Below are 19,004 nucleotides of genomic sequence, written 5' to 3'. Positions count from 1 at the left end.
CGAAACGGCGTCCACCTATGGAACTAAGGATTACTCCCTTTTAAAACTCTCATTAATACCTTTAATTTGATACCCATATTGTACAAAGAAATTCTAGGGTCACCCCTGGTCCACCTTTATGCCGATATCTCGAAACGGCGTCCACCTATGGAACTAAGAATTACTCGCTTTTAAAATACTCATTAACACCTTTCATTTGATACCCATATCGTACAAACGCATTCTAGAGTCACCCCTGGTCCACCTTTATGGCGATATCTCGAAAAGGCGACCACCTATACAACTACCACCACTCCCTTTTAAAACTCTCATTAATACCTTTAATTTGATACCCATATTGTACAAACAAATTCTAGGGTCACCCCTGGTCCACCTTTATGCCGATATCTCGAAACGGCGTCCACCTATGGAACTAAGAATTACTCGCTTTTAAAATACTCATTAACACCTTTCATTTGATACCGATATCGTACAAACGCATTCTAGAGTCACCCCTGGTCCACCTTTATGGCGATATCTCGAAAAGGCGACCACCTATACAACAACCACCACTCCCTTTTAAAACCCTCATTAATACATTTAATTTGATACCCATATCGTACAAACTCATCTAGAGTCACCCCTGGTCCACCTTTATGGCGATATTTCAAAACGGCGTCCACCTATAGAACTAAGGCCCACTCCCTTTTAAAATACTCATTAACACCATTCGTTTGTTGCCCATATTGTACGGACAAATTCTAGGGTCACCCCTGCTCCACCTTTATGGCGATATCTCGAAACGGCGTCCACCTATGGAACTAAGGATTACTCCCTTTTAAAATACTTATTAACACCTTTCATTTGATACCCATATTGTACAAACGCATTCTAGAGTCACCCCTGGTCCACCTTTATGGCGATATTTCAAAACGGCGTCCACCTATAGAACTAAGGCCCACTCCCTTTTAAAATACTCATTAACACCATTCGTTTGATGCCCATATTGTACAGACAAATTCTAGGGTCACCCCTGGTCCACCTTTGTGGCGATATCTCGAAACGGCGTCCACCTATGGAACTAAGGAGTACTCCCTTTTAAAATACTCATTAACACCTTTCATTTGATACCCATATTGCACAAACGCATTCTAGAGTCAACCCTTGTCCACCTTTATGGCTATATCCCTAAATGGCGTCCACCTATAGAACTATGGCCCACTCCCTCATAAAATACTCTTTAATGACTTTCATTTGATACACATGTCATACAAACACATTCCAGGGTTTCCCTCGGTTCATTTTCCTACATGGTTATTTTCCCTTATGTTGTCACCAAAGCTCTCAACTGAGTATGTAATGTTCGGTTACACCCGAACTTAACCTTCCTTACTTGTTTTTCTAATGCAATCAAATTTTAACATAATTTTATTAGATCTTACACTGGTGGCCACCACGAAGACCTAATGGAGATATAGAAAAATATTTAATCAGATACGAAAAAGTGAATCTTCATAATCAGAGTAAGTCAATCATTGGTGTCACAGTTGACGAGTGAATACCGAAATGATTTTCGACCTCTTTGCTTAAGCGACTTTAAACAGTTATTGTGCCAAATATCAGTAAGCACAATCCACTCTCTACACCTTTTAATGAGGGACAGCTGAAGCTTGACAAATTGACCGTTTAGAGCCGACTTTGCACGAAGGTCGCCATACAAATTTGCGTAACTCTTCAATCATGAGGGGGTCTAATATTATGAAGTATTTTCAAAAGCATTACAATTTTTTTTTCAGCAAACGTTACTTTAAGTGACCATCCCGACATTTCAAGAAACTCCATGGATTGTGATTGCGAAGATAAGAATCCAGAAAATAGTGGACCTCTGCCCCAAGATGAAAATTTCTATAATCGAGAAAAGTTAATTTATGATGAATCTTTGCCGGATTTAATATATGTGTAAGTATATCGAAAAATCTAAGGTCTATCCCATCACCCCCGATACCTTCCAAGATTGTGAGCAATTCATAGGAATTGGTACGGTAAAGAACTTATACCTGACCCTGGCGGATCAATGTGGATGAGCCTCATGGCCTCCTCTTGCTTTGTTTAGATCAAGCGGTAGAGTTTGTAAATGGCGGATATCATATCTAGTGCTTCAGAGTGGTCGGCTGGGCTGCATCATCAGGTGTTTGCTGGGATGTCCCGATTCGTGACAATGCGGCAAGAAATGTGTGCTCGGCATTTTATTTTCCTCCTATGCTTATTGTATGTGATGTTTAGGGATCATAAGGAGACATCCCGTGTCAGTTCTGAGTGCGGTGTTTTTATCCTTTCCCTATGTATGTGCTGCCGCCAAGTTACTCGACTTTTTCTGCGGCTTTGTACTTTAAATACACTTTATAGAAATCGCAAGATAGGTAGTTGCCTGGTAAGAAACCTCGTTTGGTTGATGCTGTGACTCAACGATATTTACAAGTTCAGATACGAGACCATAAAGCCAACTCTTTTCGGGCTCTCAAGTGCTGCTTTGAAGTCTATAAAGAGATGGTAAGAGTCGTTCTTGGGACTTCTCCAGTATTTAGTGTATCGAGAAAATTACCAGAGAGATTTACCAGGTTTCAAGCCGCACTGATAGGGGCCAGTCGATCCATAGATTTTGCGGTTCAGTTTGTCGCACATTAAGCTAAAAGAAAACTTATGCGTAATAATAATCGGACAACGGGATAGCGTTCTCTATCGTAAGAGATACACCGAGAGTTCAAGGGGTTAAAAAAAATTGTTATTATTTTTAATGCATATCCGGCAATTCCCCTAAATCTTCGTGGAGTTCTTTTACGATTACAACAACAAAATCGTATTACCCCCGGCGGGTTGGGGGGCTTTGAATATACTCGCGGTAGGTATGCCTATCGTAAGAGGTGAGTAATGTACCAAATTGATTCAAGGGGTTGTGTAGCGCAACCCTCTCAAGAGGTTGCCAGCGCAATATATAGCTTCTCCAACCCAATTGTCAACCTCACCCACCCGAGGCGAATCCTGTTTCATTAACAGCCGGGGCTGTGGCGACGCCGAATTCCTCATGGATCTAGGGGGTGGGAGGGCGGTATGGCCTAGAAAGTTTCATTTGGTCACACCAAATCGTTCCCGATATGGTAGGGCTAGTACCTTCATGGTGCTTGTTACCGGAACGTACTGCATTTGCATCCGGCAAGGACCATCAACACCGATAACACTCCCCACGGCCTTCGAGGAGTGTCCTTATCGCTACAACAACAATAATAAAATCGTATTAGGGTAGAGCACTCTTACACTCCAATCTGGCCAATATATTGTTGAAGAGCAGGTGCGTGCTCTTTATCAACTCTTCGCTTCCGTCTTTGAACAGCTCGGAAGATCATCCGTCATTTCCCGGCGCTTTGTTATTTTTTTTTTTTTTTTTTTTTTTTGTTGCAGATAACTGCTTTTACATATCATCTTGTCGTATGAAGGAACGTATTTTTTGCACTCCTTAATATGTGTTTCATACGTCATCTCCCTTACTATATAGGCAAAAGAAAAAATTTTCCCTCCTTCAAGGTGGAACCTTCGGGCATACTTCCTATCAGCTAGCACTAAACCGTTTTATAAGACTACTTACACACTCTAATTGTGAGACAAACTTTATTTCGATTTCAGTAAAATCGACGACAAAAGGCGCATTCAACGCAATGTTAGCTTGCGAGATTTTGATTCAAACTGTGCTCGTCAAAGGGCAACAACTCCCAATACGATCAATGCTTTCTTGGATACAACTAAAAAAAATACGCAAAATACGCAAAATAACTGATAGTGAAGGCAAACCGCAAGCAGACACCGAAGGAAGAGCAAAAAGCGCAAAAAAGAAAATCGAAACTAAAGACGAGGATGATGATCACGATCTTGAAGGTGATCCAAATTTATATGCGGCAATGCGTAATTTGCACTTATTTAATAAGCGACAAGAAGAAATTGCACTGAGAACACAAGATACTGGACCTGATAACTTTACAATAATAAAACCACGACCCGTATGTTCGTTTCCTAATCCCTCTGTTCAGTATCCATTGCAGCACAATTGTCAACAAATGGAAATATATGAGGGCATAGAAGTCAAAGGTCATATACATTTTTACAAGTTAAGCACACTCGAAAAGAATCAAAGTTATCGCATTTCGGTACGTGCTTGTGTAGCAAACTTGGAGAATGCCTGCGGACCCGAGACAAATGTTCTTGCACAAACGATGAGTATGCAACAATATATCCTCAATGATGCAAATACAAATTGAAATGTTTAAAAGACAGAAATCGGCTTAAAGCTATTGTGAGAAGTAAACATTAAAATAAATACAGCTATTTAAATAAACTAGATGTAATGTACATTGGAACAAATTTTTTAATTGCAGCAATCACTTCCGGCTTCGGTTTAATATATGTCGATAAAGTAGGGCGCGAGGATTGATAATACAGTGCCATACCAACTTAGCTGCCGCCCGTCTATGCGGCTCGAGAATAATAAAATCAAACAGTCGTCAAATACATTTTTGCTCCTTCTGAGGGGAACATTCTTGTAATGTGAAATAATGAAGTGAGAAAAATAATCAAACAAAAAAGCTCAAATTTATTTAAAACAAGTAAGGGTGTCTAAGTTCGGGTGTAACCGAACATTATATACTCAGCGTGAGCTTCAATTGTACATTTCATTTCAGATAAATTACTTTTCTACATAACACGTGGCACGGCCCGTTTAAAAAAAAATGTCTCCCCACTTCCTCTTACAATAAAACTTGATAAGTGAAATATCATTGATTCAAATTTATTTTTTGCTAAGTTATAGCTTGTTATTCTAGTCTACGACTAAGTTGCCGTGGTCTTTAACCGATCCCGTCCATCTTTTTAGAAATATTTTCTGATATAAGGAAAATATGTGTACACAATTTCATTACTATATGTTAATTTTTCTACGAGTTTTGGCTACCGAAATATATAAAATTGCTTAGTCATAAAAGGGGCGGTGCCACACCCATTTTCAAAAATTTTAGTGTTTTCCAATTTAATGTTATAATTCAATTTAGAAAGTAAAATTCTATTGATACAAAGCTCTTTTTCGTAAGATATAGCTTATTATTTTCGTCTACGACCCTTTTAAAAATCTTTTATATAAAAGTGGACGTGGTCTTTAACCGATTTCGTCCATTTTTCTAGAAATATTTCCTTCCATAGGGAAAATTTTTTTACCCAATTTTATTACGATCCGTAATTTTTTCTTCGAGTTATGGCTCCCGAAACATAGGTAATTGCTTAATCATAAAAGGGCGGTGACACGCCCAATTTTTTAAATTTTAAGTTTTTCCTACTTACTGTTATAAATCCACTTGGGGAATGAAATACCATTGATATAAATCTCTTTTTTGAAAAGATATAGCTTATTTTATTCGTCCACTACCCTTTAAAAAATATTTTATATAAAAGTGGGTGTGGTCCTAAACCGATTTCGTAAATTTTTCTTCCAAGCATTCCTTATAGTAAAGGCAAACTCTCTGCCTAATTTTGTTATGATAGGTTTAACAATTTTTGATTTATGATTAATAATATTTGTAAAATTGATTTTATCACAAGTGGGCAGTGCCGCGCCCATTTAAAAAATTTTTTTTTTTCAAATTTTTATCAAGTGTAGGCACACAATTGTTTGTGTGATATCAAAAATTAAGTTTATTGATTAAGGTTTTGAAATTTACATGAATATATGTATAAGTTTAATAAAATGAAATAAATGTATTGAAGGCGTGGTGTATGACACGTTCGTTGTCTAAGTCATTGTGAATGATGACAAAGTGTGATCTCTTCTGCATAAACTTCAAAATTCCAAAATGATTGCATCACCTGATTCGTATTTGACTATCGCTGTCTCATTCTGTATCTCTTTCTATCACCCGCTGAAGATAGGCGCCGCCAATATTGAACAGCCTGTCAAAACGCTGAAAAGTAGCCATATTGAACAGCCTATCAAGCTGTTGACAGATAAGAGATCACACTTTGTCATCGTTCACAATGGTCTAAGTATATCTTTCTTCTTCTTCTTTCGTTTATGTATCCATCTGTTTGACAATTGGGGTAGCGTTGCCAGTTGGTGTGGTATTGGCAAAGTTGCCGTCGCTCACACAAGAGTCTCAATATCAGTCCACATGTCAAATTTCAACAACCTAGGTGTATTATTTACTAAATAATCAGGTTTTTTGTTGTTCCAAAATGTTATATATATAAAAAGTGGGCGTGGTTATCATCCGATTTCGCTCATTTTCAATACCAATCTATTCTTGGTCCAGATAAGCTCGTGTTTGGTGAAGATATCTCAATATTTACTCAAGTTATCGTGTTAACGGACGGACGGACGGACATGGCTCAATGAAAATTCTTTTCGGTACTGATGATTTTGATATATGGAAATCTATATCTATCTCGATTCCTTTATACCTGTACAACCAACCGTTATCCAATCAAAGTTAATATACTCTGTGTGCAAAGCACGCTGAGGAAAAAATATTTTCACTTCGCGACGCGATCATAGCGTTTTTGAGAATCCCTCTTTATGTCGGATATACATAGAATGCTTTGTAACGTGGCGAAAAGATTGGATGAGGGATGCTCAACAAACTACTACGGAACCACTTCAATTCATTAACGAGCAAAATTAGCTTTAAGAAATTATTTCATGTCATTTCGCCGGCAAACGAAACGAATTCGTTATTATATAAAAACATTGTGAAAAATCTTTAACGTTAATTTTAAATACATACAGCCGAAGGTTTCCTATGGGCTATTGGAATTACAGATTGGCAACGCATAGAAAAACTTACGTTTTTTAGTTAAACATTTTTTTTTTGTATTGTTTTGGCGTTACCTGTTTATTGAGTGCACATCTATAATTGTGTATAAAATAAGTGAATTGCCGTCTTCCAGTGAGTTTTACAGCTCCGGCTCACGCTCAATTCTCACGGGAATGCTCTGGATCATTGAGAGACTTGAGAAGCAAACCCTTCAAAAAACGCGAGTACTCTATATGTAAATAATGTAAGGAATACTCCTTTGAGAGTATAGGACTGCTCCAAATCTAATATGTATTCATACAAAAAATGTGATCCAATTAACATTGCGATGTCCTAGGAGAGGAGTAGGTGATCCCACTCTCGCTTTGTGAGTAATCCATAGAGTACATACGTGAGAGTACTTTCCAAAGTACTTTCACTGTTGTACTCCATGGAGCACCCACAGAGGATCATATGCCAAAGTACTAAAGAGGAATTGTGTAGGAAAGAATTATCGAAGTGAATTTAATTTAAAATGACAGTAAATGAAGAGGGGCAATACAACTTTTATATTTTATACTACGAATATTCTTATGTTATTTAGCATTTGCGTGAATAAAGAAACTAATATAATACGCATACGTGAATAAAAAAACTAATATAATATGTATACATAAAACCAGTGCGCTGTTGCATTTTATCAGAGTTGCCAAAGTAAAATTTTATTATTAGTTATTTGCATGCAATATTTTACTTTTGGCAACTCTGTTCGATCGTCATCGAGTCGTGATCACTGTCGTTAAAAAACGAGCAATGATCGGCTGATGGTGGTCCGCAAACGTATTGCAAAGGAGAATACTCCAACATGAAGAAAATGGAACACGTAATACAACAATTTTTGCAGGGGATGTCATGAAATTTTCGCACACGTGAAATATGATAGGCAGATGCCGCCGCTGTTTTTCATTTAACTCATACGGCGAAAGGCTAAGCAACGACATCTATTTTTGAAAAAGTAGGTTCATTAAAGGCAGCGTTACCAAACTAAAAAGAAGTAATTAACAAATTATCTGGCTCACAAATTGAACCAGACTTCTATCTGGATTTATCTGGCTCAAATCGTTGTTGTTACATTTACGTGCAAAATTATTTATCTGGCTCAGTATTTTGCCACCGGATGATGGCAAATATCTTATCCGTCAACCGTCTGACAGGTTGCCAATATAGTATACTCTTAAAAATCCTGGCAGAGTTTTCACAGAATGTTCAATATGGCGGAGCATAGAAGAAATAAATAAATAAGTAAATAAATCCCCCACGAATGTTCTCAAATGAGAACCCAATAGCAGCTTTCTGAATATATCCCACTTGTGCTATTCACAATGTTTATTATGAAATTTAATAATTAAAGCACTCTGAACAGAGCTTTTGTTGTGATGGCAACCACAAGTTGACCACTGTCACATCTGACAGCTGTTAGCTTGCATACGCTTATGTTGGCAACGCTAAAATTGGCAATCTTTCAGTAGAAGAAAAAGTCAAAGTAAGTGCAAGTGTAAAATGAAGCAAATTGTAATAAATTATTAAATAGTTAATTACATTAAGCTCTAAGAAACTAACAGTTATTCAGGAAGTCTCTTAAAACCACTTCATCGTGAAGTTTTCAAAGAAAGATCTACAGAAAAAGTTTTATGTGTATATCAATATTTGTGATTGTGTATGATCGCGGGCAATTTACGTCAGAAAACCAAAAGCCAATTTATTTAATTTGTGCTGGGCCACCTCCCGCTTCACCAAAGAATATACACACTGCTAAGTTTCTCTGCCATCAAGACAAACCTATACTCGTACAAAATTTTTTTTATTTAAAATTAAATCAGCGTCATCCTAATTTTTGGACGCGTATTAGCAGTGTCATGCTGTCGTATAAAATTACCGTGAATGCCAAGAAACCCCATGAAACGCCATTGAATGTGGTGAAGAGTATGAGGTTCGCGCAATATATTCATCAAATAGTCCCCAGAACACCATCTGCATAATGAGGCGAGAATACTCCCCATCAGGAAGAGAAATGAGATGCTGACCAAACAGTTCCTGTTGAATACCCAGAAACCTGGGCATCCCAACAGACATCTGATTGATGAACCAGCACCGCCTGGGGGCTTAAGGAGTCATCTCCGTAAGCATTTTGAGGAAATACTGCACCTGAGAACCCAGCCGTATGAAGTGAAAAAACAAGCAGGTCCTTGGTGAACTCCATAAACAGGCGTCGGACCTTTATGCCGGGAATTGCCCGGTGAATCCAGTACTTAAAGAAAATTATCCAAAACTCGCGGAAGAGGAACGCATACTCCCCAGGGAAACGCGTGTCACTCTTGCTCAACTTCATTCTGGATACTGTAACAGGTTAAACTCTTACCTATCCAGAATCAACCCCGACATACAAAATGTATGCCCCTCTTGCAATGTGTCCCCACATGACACCAACCATCTCTTTAATTGTAATGTGGAACCAACGCCTCTAACACCCCTTTCCTTATGGTCCACCCCTGTTGAAACGGCAAATTTCCTTGGACTCCCGTTATAGGATATTGATGACAATTTGTGATGGGTCGCGACATCAAATTTATTAATTCTGGCTTGACAGTTGTGCTTTGGGAAAGTAAAATCCAATTCTTGTAAAAATCAATACTTTTAGCCAAAGATGACTTTTAGCTACATGGATAATTGCAGCAGAACCTTATCTACCGTTTAGAGAGAGCCTGAAATAGTTTATTGCGATAAATCTATGAATTATGTATGGAACAGCTTTTTAAAAATTGTCTCTACCCATGCGTCTGTACCATGGCTGTTTCACATGGGCACTCTATTGTATCAATGGGCATATTTGTATGTGTATAAAACAACTAGGCAAATATAAATTGGTCAACAAAATCGAATTTTGAATTTGCTATTAATAATGTGAAGGCAAGAACATTGAGTGAGAAGTTTGTTTACATTCAGGTAGGAGCAGAGAGAATTTATTTAGAAAATAAACCATTTTATTTATTATGTGTTAAGTATTAGCGGCCAAAATTGACTAGTAAACATAAAGGTATATACACTTACTAGAGAAACTTAATTTGAAACGCTTTCTGAAGGTTATAATAAGTAATATGAAATACATAATTAAGTTCAAGGTAGCAAATCATAAAAGAAAGGTGGTCGACTTATAACATGCGTACAATCAAAAGTGTGTTATATACAAATTGCTAGAAAATAGGGTCCATTAAAATTACAAAGGATTAAAGGGCCAATTAAACATCCTTAACCCTAACGCATAGTTGCAACCATACCCATATCCATAACCATCTCCAATGTAATCGATTAATGGTGCCTTAACCTAGATAATCGTGAAAATTTCATAAAAATGAAGAAAACGCCAAAAATTACAAACATATTCCACAAAAAATAAGTCTCTTAGTCATAACGTATCCAAAACAATGAATAAAAAATTAAATTCACCAACTCATATATTTTTAGGTTATGGATATGGCGAGAAACCAAAAACCAATTGGTTGGCTATGGTATGGTTATGGCGTTACCGTTATGGTATGGCACCATTAATCGATTACATTGATTCCCATAAGGTAGGTGCGATCAGCTGTTTTGTCTGGTTATGGTTATAAGTCACCATTAATGGCCCTTAAATTATTACCACATTTCCATACACGGCAGGCCTTGCCATGTCCGATAAAGGCACTTTCGAAGATTTTGGGGAGTGTTATCGATGTTGATGAAACCTTGTCGGATATTGATCCCATACGTTTAAGTAACTAGCCCGCTGATCTCGGGAACGATTAATATTACTACCATATTAAACTTTCAAAATAGTACCGTTTACTGCAGCTGTCCCGAAACGATACCTAAAACACCCCGGAAGCGGTATTGAAATCGTTTCGAATTGGTTCCGATATAGTATAGAAATGGTTACGAAAAGGTGCCGTAGTAGTTCCAAAAAGGACAAAGAATATATAAACAACTGTAACGTTTAAATTTCCTGTTATTTTAATAATTTTTGAGAACTCTTTTCTCAATTAAATGGCTTTCATTTCCTGAAGACGTTATTAATTATATTTTAACCGGGCTTTGGTCCAGTACATTATGCTGGTGTCACCTAAATGAGGTTGGAAGATATCAACGTACATTTTATCTTGAGTTGAGGCTAGTTGAGCGATATAGTGCTCTAATGAAAGATAAACTTTTGAAACCCCAGCGGGTTAGGGGATCAGAATATACCCGCGGTAGGTATGCCTGTCGTAAGAGGCGACTAAACTACCAGATTCAAGGGGCTGTGTAGCGCAACCTTTCAGGTTGCCAGCGCAATATATAGCTTCTCCAAACCCAATTGTTAACCTCACCTATCCGCGGCGAATCCTGTTTCACTAACAGATGAGGCTCTGGCGACCCCAAGCTCCTCATGGAACTTTGGGGTAGAGAGGGAGGGAATGGCCTGAAGGTTTAATGTGGCCACATAAATCGTTCCCGAGATGGTCGGGCTAGCACCTTAATGGTGCTATGGTACCGGAGCGTACCGGATTTGTATCCGGCAAAGGACCAGCACATCGATAACACTCCCCAAAGCCTTCGGGGAGCAACCTTATCGCTACAACAACAACAACAACAACATAAACTTTTGAAAATAGGAAAACCAACCAAACCCGTTACTGAAGTAAAATGTGTCGAACAGTGTCGCGAGTAGTGGATGATAATGTTGTTTAAAGCTTGATGTCGAACTCTCCGACAAGGCAGTCGGTTCTATGTACCGGAGCGACTCGGGATTTTTCCCGACCAAGGACTGTCATTTCAGTGTGACCCCATTTAATTTGTTTCGTCCCTCCCACAAATTGTCATCCTCCCAGCAGCTCCTTGCAGCAGGACTGCTACATATTCTCTTACTCCGGGAAGGTATCGAACCCAATCCGGGTCCGTCTCCTTACCCCGGTCCCGAGAAATGGTTTTGCTGCATTTGCCAGAAAAGAATCTTTTTAGGACGGTCATACTCTGTTCAGTGTGTCTCGTGCAAGGGATGGTTGCATCGGACAGGTTGTTCTGGGCTTGATCCAAAAAACCCGACGTCCACGTAACTTTTATAAATCTTTTGTGGCTCCTTGCTGCTCACGCCCAAGGGCGTCCCGTAGTCTACGCCTAAGCGTATCCCCACTACCTTCCAGTAGCTTCGCTGCTCAGCAAGCCACAACAAGTACCCGCTGCTGCTCGCGCCCCACGGCGCCAACAACTCAAACAGCTGATACCACTCATAACTACTACCTTCGTAGTAGAGGTGGTAGCAATGCTGAGCATCAGCCCCTGCCCCCGTCTTCTTCTCCTCCCCGCTTTTCTGGCAGCAATCGTGCAGGTCAGGGAAACAGACTCTTAGTCCCTGCCTCCGTTTGCACCGTCTGCCAGCACAGAATATATAGGTTTGCGACATCCGCTCAATGCAGCTCCTGCCTTGGGTGGTGCCACTTTCCTAGATGTTCTGGTCTCCGCGACGGCAACCCCTCGACGGGTTTCATCGCGCCATGTTGCCAGGTCGCAAACCCAAATCATCCGGGTACCCCAATGCTTGCCCAAGGGCGCCCAGTCCCAAGGCCACAACAGCAATTGCGTCCTGGCCTTCCACAACCTAGGCGTAGTCACCCCTCACTTACCCCTAGAGTGGCGGCGTCACCCCTCATGCACTTCAGAATTCTGCAGTTCAACTGTAATGGACTAACTGGGAAGATTACGGAGATAGTCGATTTCATGAAGCGGCACAACATCCGCATTGCTGCGATTCAAGAGACTAAACTCACAGCAAGATCTGCATTGCAGACCTGCTCTGTTTATAATGTCCACAGGAAAGACCGCGAGAGCGGAAATGGAGGCGGCCTCGCGTTTATTATACACCAATCTGTGCAATATCATATATTTGATCCTGGCATCGACCGCAGTGACAATGTCTTAGAACGTCAAGGCCTATCTGTCCGGTCAGGCGATGCAAATCTAGAAATCATCAACATCTACATCCCTCCTGTCACCTGTTGCCCCAGTGGATACCGCCCTAATATCGAGGCCTTACTCACTGGCAACAATCGCATTATCTTAGGCGATTTCAATGCCCATCACGACCTATGGCATTCAAACTTGCGGGCGGACAGTAGGGGTGAGATGTTGGCGGATCAAATAGACGAAACGACGTTCTGCACAATTAACGGAGACGCCCCCACACGTATGGTAGGAAGCTGTCATAGCTCGCCAGATATCTCAATCGTGAGCGCAGAACTCGTAAACTGCGTCAACTGGCAGCCGATGGTAACATTGGCATCCGACCACCTGCCCATACTTATTTCGTTCGAGCGTACCGCCGACTTCATCGTCACCGAAAAACGCACTTTCATAAACTTCAAAAAAGGAAAGTGGGAAGAATATAAATCTGCAACAGACAGCAGCTTTGCTGCCCTCCCTATCCCGACTGATGCCCGCCAAGGGGAGCGTGCCTTCCGTAAGGTCATTGAATCCGCCTCGGCACATTTCATTCCCGCCGGGAGAATTCCCGAAATCCGGCCCCACTTCCCGGCGGAGGCCGCGAGCTTAGCGAGGGAACGCGACCTTATAAGACAGCTTGATCCAGGCGACCCCCAAATAAGGGATATAAACCAACGCATCAGATTGCTTGTGGACGAACACAAGCGGGCGAAATGGGAAGAGCACCTAAGAGGTTGTAACCTCTCTACCGGTGTAGGTAAACTTTGGTCCACCGTAAAGTCCCTATCGAATCCGTCTAAGCACAAAGACAAAGTTTCCATCGCCTTTGGCGATAAGGTGCTGTCGGATGCGAAAAAATGCGCGAGCGCTTTCTGCCGACAATATATAATGCATCCTACGGTCGACAAAGATAGACGGAGAGCCAATAGACGTGCACATAAACACAAACTCAGCGCGTCACCAATTACCATCACCGCTAGAGAGGTTGAGGACGCCATTGGTCGCGCTAAACCATCCAAAGCAGTGGGCCCAGACGGCATAGCCATGCCGATGTTTAAAAACCTAGGGAAAGAGGGTTTCAAATATTTAGCGCATGTCTTCAACCTGTCTCTTTCCACCTTTGTCATACCCGAGAAATGGAAAATGGCCAAGGTGGTCCCGCTACTAAAGCCTGGGAAACCAGCTAACGTAGGTGAGTCATATCGTCCGATATCTCTCCTATCACCAGTGGCAAAAACGCTTGAAGCCATTTTGCTCCCTCATTTCCAAGCACATTTGCAGCTAGCCCCTCATCAGCATGGCTTCAGAAAACTCCATAGCACTACCTCCGCGCTAAATGTCATTAGCACCCAGATAAATTGCGGTTTGAATCAATATCCCCACCATAGAACAGTACTCGTAGCGTTAGACCTATCAAAAGCTTTTGATACGGTCAACCATGGCTCGTTACTGGAAGACCTGGAAGGGTCTACCCTTCCCCCATGTCTTAAAAGGTGGACCGCAAATTATCTGGGTGGTCGGCAGGCATCGGTGCAATTCAGAATCGAAACATCAAAACAAAGGAGAATTAAACAAGGGGTGCCACAGGGTGGTGTCCTATCCCCGCTTTTGTTTAATTTCTACATATCTATGCTACCTTCACCACCGGAAGGAGTCACAATCGTTTCCTACGCCGATGACTGCACAATAATGGCCACAGGCCCAGGCCCAAAGATCGATGAGCTATGCAATAAAATAAAAGGCTATCTCCCTGATCTCTCCAGTTTTTTCGCCTCGCGAAACCTGTCATTGTCACCGACTAAATCTTCCGCGACCTTATTTACAACATGGACGCCCCAAATGTCGACCATATTGAACATCCACGTCGATGGCACTACGCTACCGACTGTCCTACACCCCAAAATCTTGGGTGTGACGTTTGATCAGGATCTACATTTTGGTGCGCACGCAACCGCAATTGTTCCAAGAATTCAGAGCCGTAATAAAATCCTCAAATCCCTTGCTGGCAGTACCTGGGGAAAAGATAAAGAAACGCTCTTGACCACATACAAAGCAATTAGCCAGCCGATTACGTGCTACGCGTCACCCATATGGTCGCCAAGCCTAAAAACCACCCACTGGAAGAAACTACAGGCCTGCCAAAATACTGCTCTCAGAATCGCCACGGGCTGTCTTCTTATGTCCCCAGAACACCATCTGCATAATGAGGCGAGAATACTCCCCATCAGGGAGAGAAATGAGATGCTGACCAAACAGTTTCTGTTGAATACCCAGAAACCTGGGCATCCCAACAGACATCTGATTGACGAACCAGCACCGCCTAGGGGCCTAAGGAGTCATCTCCGTAAGCATTTTGAGGAAATACGGCACCTGAGAACCCAGCCGTATGAAGCGGAAAAACACAAGCAGGTCCTTGGTGAACTCCATAGACAGGCGTCGGACCTTTATGTCGGGAATTGCCCGGTGAATCCAGTACTTGAAGAAAAATATCCAGAACTCGCAGAAGAGGAACGCATACTCCCCAGGGAAACGCGTGTCACTCTTGCTCAACTTCGTTCTGGATACTGTAACAGGTTAAACTCTTACCTATCCAGAATCAACCCCGACATACAAAATGTATGCCCTGCTTGCAATGTGTCCCCACATGACACCAACCATCTCTTTAATTGTAATGTGGAACCAACGCCTCTAACACCCCTTTCCTTATGGTCCACCCCTGTTGAAACGGCACGTTTCCTTGGACTCCCGTTAGAGGATATTGATGACAATTTGTGATCGGTCGCGGCTATTAGGTGGGGCGAGCATTGCTACAACAACAACAACAACAACAACTCTCCGACAGCAACGAATAAAACCACCATGTTAGGGGGCTTAGAATATACCCGCGGTAGACACGCCTGTCGTAAGAGGCGACTAAAATACCAAATTGATTCAAGGGGTTGTGTAACGCAACCCTCTCAAGGGGTTGCCAGCGCAATATATAGCTTCTCCATCCCAATTGTCAACCTCACCTATCCGGGGCGATTCCTGTCTCATTAACAACCGAAGCTCTGGCGACCCCAAGTTCCTCATGGGGGCGGGATGGCCAAGAAGGTTTAATATGGTTATATAAATCGTTGCCGAGATTGTTGGGCTAGTATCTTTATGGTGCTTTGTTACCGGAACTTACCGGATCTATGTATGTATGTATATTAGGGCGGGTCGATTTAAAAATCGCTCATTGCTCTGTGAAAATCGTATTTTAGAGATCAAAATAAGAAACTAGGAACTGCCGAAGGAACCATACCTCTAAAACGAACTCTGTTGTCCCCCTTTTGGGTCGAACTTTTGGGTAGGGGCAGTTTCAATTCTACCTGCTGTGTCTTGTGGTGGCTTAAAAAAAAACAACACAAGCAATTTTACGATCTGCAATTGTGTCACAGTGATACCTTCATTTTTTAAAACGGTTGAATATAAAACCCACACAACTATGTTTACGACATGCAAATGCAGCACAGTGATGCCTTGGTTTTAAAAGGGGGTTGTAAAAACGCTAATTTCTAAAAATTTTTTTAATTTCTTTTCTATTACTAAGTTAAATTCATTTTTTCATTTACATATGTTCTGACACTAAATAAATTTCTAAGAGAAAAATAAACTCCAAAAAGAAACAAGTAAGGAAGGTTAAGTTCGGGTGTAACCGAACATTACATACTCAGTTGAGAGCTATGGTGACAACATAAGGGAAAATAACCATGTAGGAAAATGAACCGAGGGAAACCCTGGAATGTGTATGTATGACAATGAAAGGCATTAAAGAGTATTTTATGAGGGAGTGGGCCATAGTTCTATAGGTGGACGCCATTTAGGGATATAGCCATAAAGGTGGACCAGGGGTGACCCTAGAATTTGTTTGTACAATATGGGTATCAAAAGAAAGGTGTTAATGAGTATTTTAAAAGGGAGTGGGCCTTAGTTCTATAGGTGGACGCCTTTTCGAGGTATCGCAATAAAGGTGGACCAGGGGTGACCCTAGACTTTGTACGATATGGGTATCAAATGAAAGGTGTTAATAAGTATTTTTAAAAGGGAGTGGGCCTTCGTTCTATAGGTGTTCGCCTTTTCGAGATATCGCCATAAAGGTGGACCAGGGGTGACTTTAGAATATCAAATGAATAAAAGGGCGTGGGGCTTAGTTCTATAGGCGGACGTAAATGGTAAAAGGTGGACCAGGGGTGACTCTAGAATGAGTTTGTACGATATGGGTATCAAATTAAAGGTATTAATGAGTTTTAAAAGGGAGTGGTGGTAGTTGTATATGTGAAGGCGTTTTCCAGATATCGACAAAAATGTGGACCAGGGTGACCCAGAACATCATCTGTTGGATACCGATAATTTATTTATATATGTAATACCTGCCAAGATTTTAAGGGTTTTTTATTTCGCCATGCAGAACTTTTTCATCTACTTAATATGGTAGGTGTCACAACCATTTTATAAAGTTCTTTCTAAAGTTATATTTCGCGTCAATAAAACAATCCAATTACCTTACCATGTTTCATCCCTTTTTTCGTATTTGGTATAGAATTATGGCATTTTTCGTAATTTTCGATATCGAAAAAGTGGGAGTGGTCATAGTCGGATTTCGTTCATTTTTCATACCAAGATAAAGTGAGTTCAAGTTAGCACGTGAACTAAGTTCATTAAAGATATGTCGATTTTTGCTCAAGTTATCGTGTTAACTGCCATGCAGAAGGACAGACGGACGACTGTGTATAAAAACTGGGCGTGGCATCAACCGATTTCGCCCATTTTCACAGAAAACAGTTAATGTCATAAAATCTATGCCCTAACGCCTATACCCCTCAAAAGGATTGGCTAATTTTTGTTCGACTTATGGCGTTAAAAGTATCCTAGACAAATTGAATGAAGAAGGGCGGAGCCACGCCCATTTTGAAATTTTCTTTTATTTTTGTATTTTGTTGCACCATATCATTACTGGAGTTGAATGTTGACATAATTTACTTATATACTGTAAAGATATTAAATTTTTTGTTAAAATTTTACTTTAAAAAAATTTTTTTTTTAAAGTGGGCGTGGTCTTTCTCCGATTTTGCTAATTTTTATTAAGCGTACATATAGTAATAGGAGTAACGCTCCTGCCAAATTTCGTCATGATATCTTCAACGACTGCCAAAATACAGCTTGCAAAATTTTAAATTACCTTCTTTTAAAAGTGGGCGGCGCCACGCCCATTATCCAAAATTTTACTAATTTTCTATTCTGCGTCATAAGTTCAACTCATCTACCAAGTTTCGTCGCTTTATCTGTCTTTTGTAATGAATTATCGCACTTTTTCTGTTTTTCGAAATTTTCGATATCGAAAAGTGGGCGTGGTTATAGTCCGATATCGTTAATTTTAAATAGCGATCTGAGATGAGTGCTCAGGAACCTACATACCAAATTTCATCAAGATACCTCAAAATTTACTCAAGTTATCGTGTTAACGGACGGACGGACGGACGGACATGGCTCAATAAAATTTTTTTTCGATCCTGATTATTTTGATATATGGAAGTCTATATCTATCTCGATTCCTTTATATATGTACAACCAACCGTTATCCAATCAAACTTAATATACTCTAGGAGCTCTGCTCAACTGAGTATAAAAACATAGGCATTTCAAAGTGGGATTTTTCAAAATTTGCGCCTACGACCCAAAGGGGGGACATCAGAATTCGTTTTAGAGGTATGGTTCCTTCGGCAAAGTTTCTTATTTTGATCCCTAGAATATGATTTTCACAGAGCAATGGGCGATTTTTTTGCCTCACCACAAATCGACCCGGCCTAATGTATATCCTGCAAAGGACCATCAACATCGATAACACTCCCCAAACAAAACAAGTTGCGAACAAAGTAAGTCATCAGCAATTGTGCAGAACTCTTTAACCAGTTTTTAATGATGTTCCTATTCCAAAAATAGAATGTCAAATAACCATGTTAATTATAATATGAACGACTCTCTAGTTATATGTAAGCTTTAAATTTAGGGGCGGTTTTTTGCAACTTTTTTATTTTGTATTATGACCGACCCAGTCTAATACATACATACCTACATTGTTTTGATAATAGTAAACTTGTAAATACTCCAATTTCGTAGTATAAAGTTTCTTAAGTAATTTTTATTGTTTAGAAGTAGGAACTTGTAATT

At 40.4% G+C, this 19,004-nt stretch overlaps 3 protein-coding genes across 11 annotated transcripts in view; 2 read left to right on the top strand and 1 right to left on the bottom strand.

The window, feature by feature from the left end:
• Sdr (Secreted decoy of InR) overlaps window positions 1-4,384 on the top strand; it is a 40,068-nt gene extending 35,684 nt beyond the window's left edge. The window contains 5 exon segments of the mRNA XM_067781123.1: window positions 1,415-1,502; window positions 1,776-1,936; window positions 2,598-2,623; window positions 3,676-3,774; window positions 3,776-4,384. Of these exon segments, the coding sequence (XP_067637224.1) occupies window positions 1,415-1,502; window positions 1,776-1,936; window positions 2,598-2,623; window positions 3,676-3,774; window positions 3,776-4,286 (885 nt within the window). The 3' untranslated portion in view covers window positions 4,287-4,384.
• LOC137249585 (dipeptidase 1) overlaps window positions 1-19,004 on the bottom strand; it is a 704,181-nt gene that overhangs the window by 592,414 nt on the left and 92,763 nt on the right. The gene's annotated exons all lie outside the window — the stretch shown is intronic.
• Window positions 8,264-19,004, top strand: part of LOC137249530 (putative divalent cation/proton antiporter TMEM165) — a 54,617-nt gene continuing 43,876 nt past the window's right edge. For 2 of the 9 annotated variants that reach the window (XM_067781202.1, XM_067781133.1), the window contains exon 1: window positions 9,514-9,806. The gene's annotated coding sequence lies outside the window, so the exon portion shown is untranslated. The other 7 variants (XM_067781140.1, XM_067781147.1, XM_067781169.1 and 4 more) reach the window with 7 other exon arrangements.

The sequence above is a fragment of the Eurosta solidaginis genome, chromosome 1, assembly GCF_040869045.1.
Source record: "Eurosta solidaginis isolate ZX-2024a chromosome 1, ASM4086904v1, whole genome shotgun sequence".
In the NCBI taxonomy this organism is placed as follows: domain Eukaryota; kingdom Metazoa; phylum Arthropoda; class Insecta; order Diptera; family Tephritidae; genus Eurosta; species Eurosta solidaginis.
This window is presented reverse-complemented; position numbering and strand designations above follow the sequence as displayed.